At 39.5% G+C, this 1,520-nt stretch overlaps 1 protein-coding gene across 1 annotated transcript in view; it reads right to left on the reverse strand.

Annotated features, from left to right (window-relative positions):
- Positions 1-795, reverse strand: part of LOC103805481 (baculoviral IAP repeat-containing protein 6-like) — a 1,988-nt gene extending 1,193 nt beyond the window's left edge. Inside the window, exon 1 of the mRNA XM_009078134.1 lies at positions 653-795. Within this exon, the coding sequence (XP_009076382.1) occupies positions 653-748 (96 nt within the window). The 5' untranslated portion in view covers positions 749-795. The remainder of the gene's footprint in view (positions 1-652) is intronic.
- Positions 796-1,520: the final 725 nt, after the last annotated feature.

Genomic DNA, 1,520 nt, shown 5'->3' on the forward strand with positions numbered 1-1,520 from the left:
CAAATTTATACAGAGTTCATGATGAGATCTGTTACAGAGGCAGATAAGCAGAGATTTGTATACTGATCACAGTAACAATAACTTCATTTTCAGGACCAGTCACATTTAAAGAATGCAAGTCTAGCAAGAGGAAAAAAAAAGCCTTTAAGAATTTGTTTTTTTGCTCCTCAGGGGAAGAAAAAAACAAATATAAAAATAATATAGGTCTGTGGTCTGTGTGGTCACAAAATACACAAATGGTAATACATAGCTAGGAAGGTAGAAAACATTTTTTTACAATGGCTATAACTTGATTAAAGCTAACACAGAGTAAAACTGATTGCAGTGAACCACAGTTTACTAACTGTGCTTGTCTACACAAAAAGCTTGTTTTCTGACAAGGAATTGGCTGCAGTACAACTTCATCATTAACCCTGACCCACCCCTGGAGAGAACAAAAAACCCTCTCTGTATCTTACATAAGCATTCATAGAAAAATAGGCAGGACAGGTGCTAAAGTGCACATACACTTGACAACCGGGAAACTGATTTGTTTCCATGTTTTAAAGTTGCCAGGGTTTTCTATTCCCACCATATAAAACTCAGCTTCTGAGCAGTTCCATTGCCATTTGTTGTCTCTGGATTAAAGAACATAACATTACAAAAGTCTCACCTTTAGAGCTGCTGCATGATGGGACATAGTCCTGCCTACCCGTTTGTCACTGCTGTACTGCTGTATGTCTGCTATCCACTCCTCACACTGAGCCATGATCTCCACTCTTTTCAAGTAAAAGTGTTTGTGGATGACCTGCAAGAAAACATTCCCAATGAAACAAGTGTTTGTTGTTTCTGAAGAACCATATACATTAACAATACCAAATCTGCAAGACCTCTATGAGTCTAACTTGAATATAAGGGGGAAAAAATGTACTGCTGTATGTCTGCTATCCACTCCTCACACTGAGCCATGATCTCCACTCTTTTCAAGTAAAAGTGTTTGTGGATGACCTGCAAGAAAACATTCCCAATGAAACAAGTGTTTGTTGTTTCTGAAGAACCATATACATTAACAATACCAAATCTGCAAGACCTCTATGAGTCTAACTTGAATATAAGGGGGAAAAAAAATCAGTATGGTATGAAGTCTGAATTCAGCTGATCCTGTCTGGAGCAGCTGGTTGCCCTGGATGTCTCTTCCAGTCTGTATGAATCCATGTTTTGTTTGCAGCCTGCCATTTCAGCACTCACCTGTGTTACCTGGGTGCAGGTAACTGAGTGCCAGAAACACACCAAGCAAAAGAAAAAGGATAGCAGAATGCTATACACCTTTCAGTTCAGAGATGAACTTACTATGCAGGCACGATGTGTGGACATTTGTGCTTGCACAGGGACAGAGTCACACAGATACAGCATTATGATATGTGGACATTTGTGCTTGCACGGGGACAGAGTCACACAGATACAGCATTAAGGCTTTTACTGTTTCCTTCACCATCCTGTTTTGCTAGAGAAGTACTGGTAGGAAGTACAAACACTGTATT

The sequence above is a fragment of the Acanthisitta chloris genome, unplaced genomic scaffold (assembly GCF_000695815.1).
Source record: "Acanthisitta chloris isolate BGI_N310 unplaced genomic scaffold, ASM69581v1 scaffold33307, whole genome shotgun sequence".
Classification (NCBI taxonomy): domain Eukaryota; kingdom Metazoa; phylum Chordata; class Aves; order Passeriformes; family Acanthisittidae; genus Acanthisitta; species Acanthisitta chloris.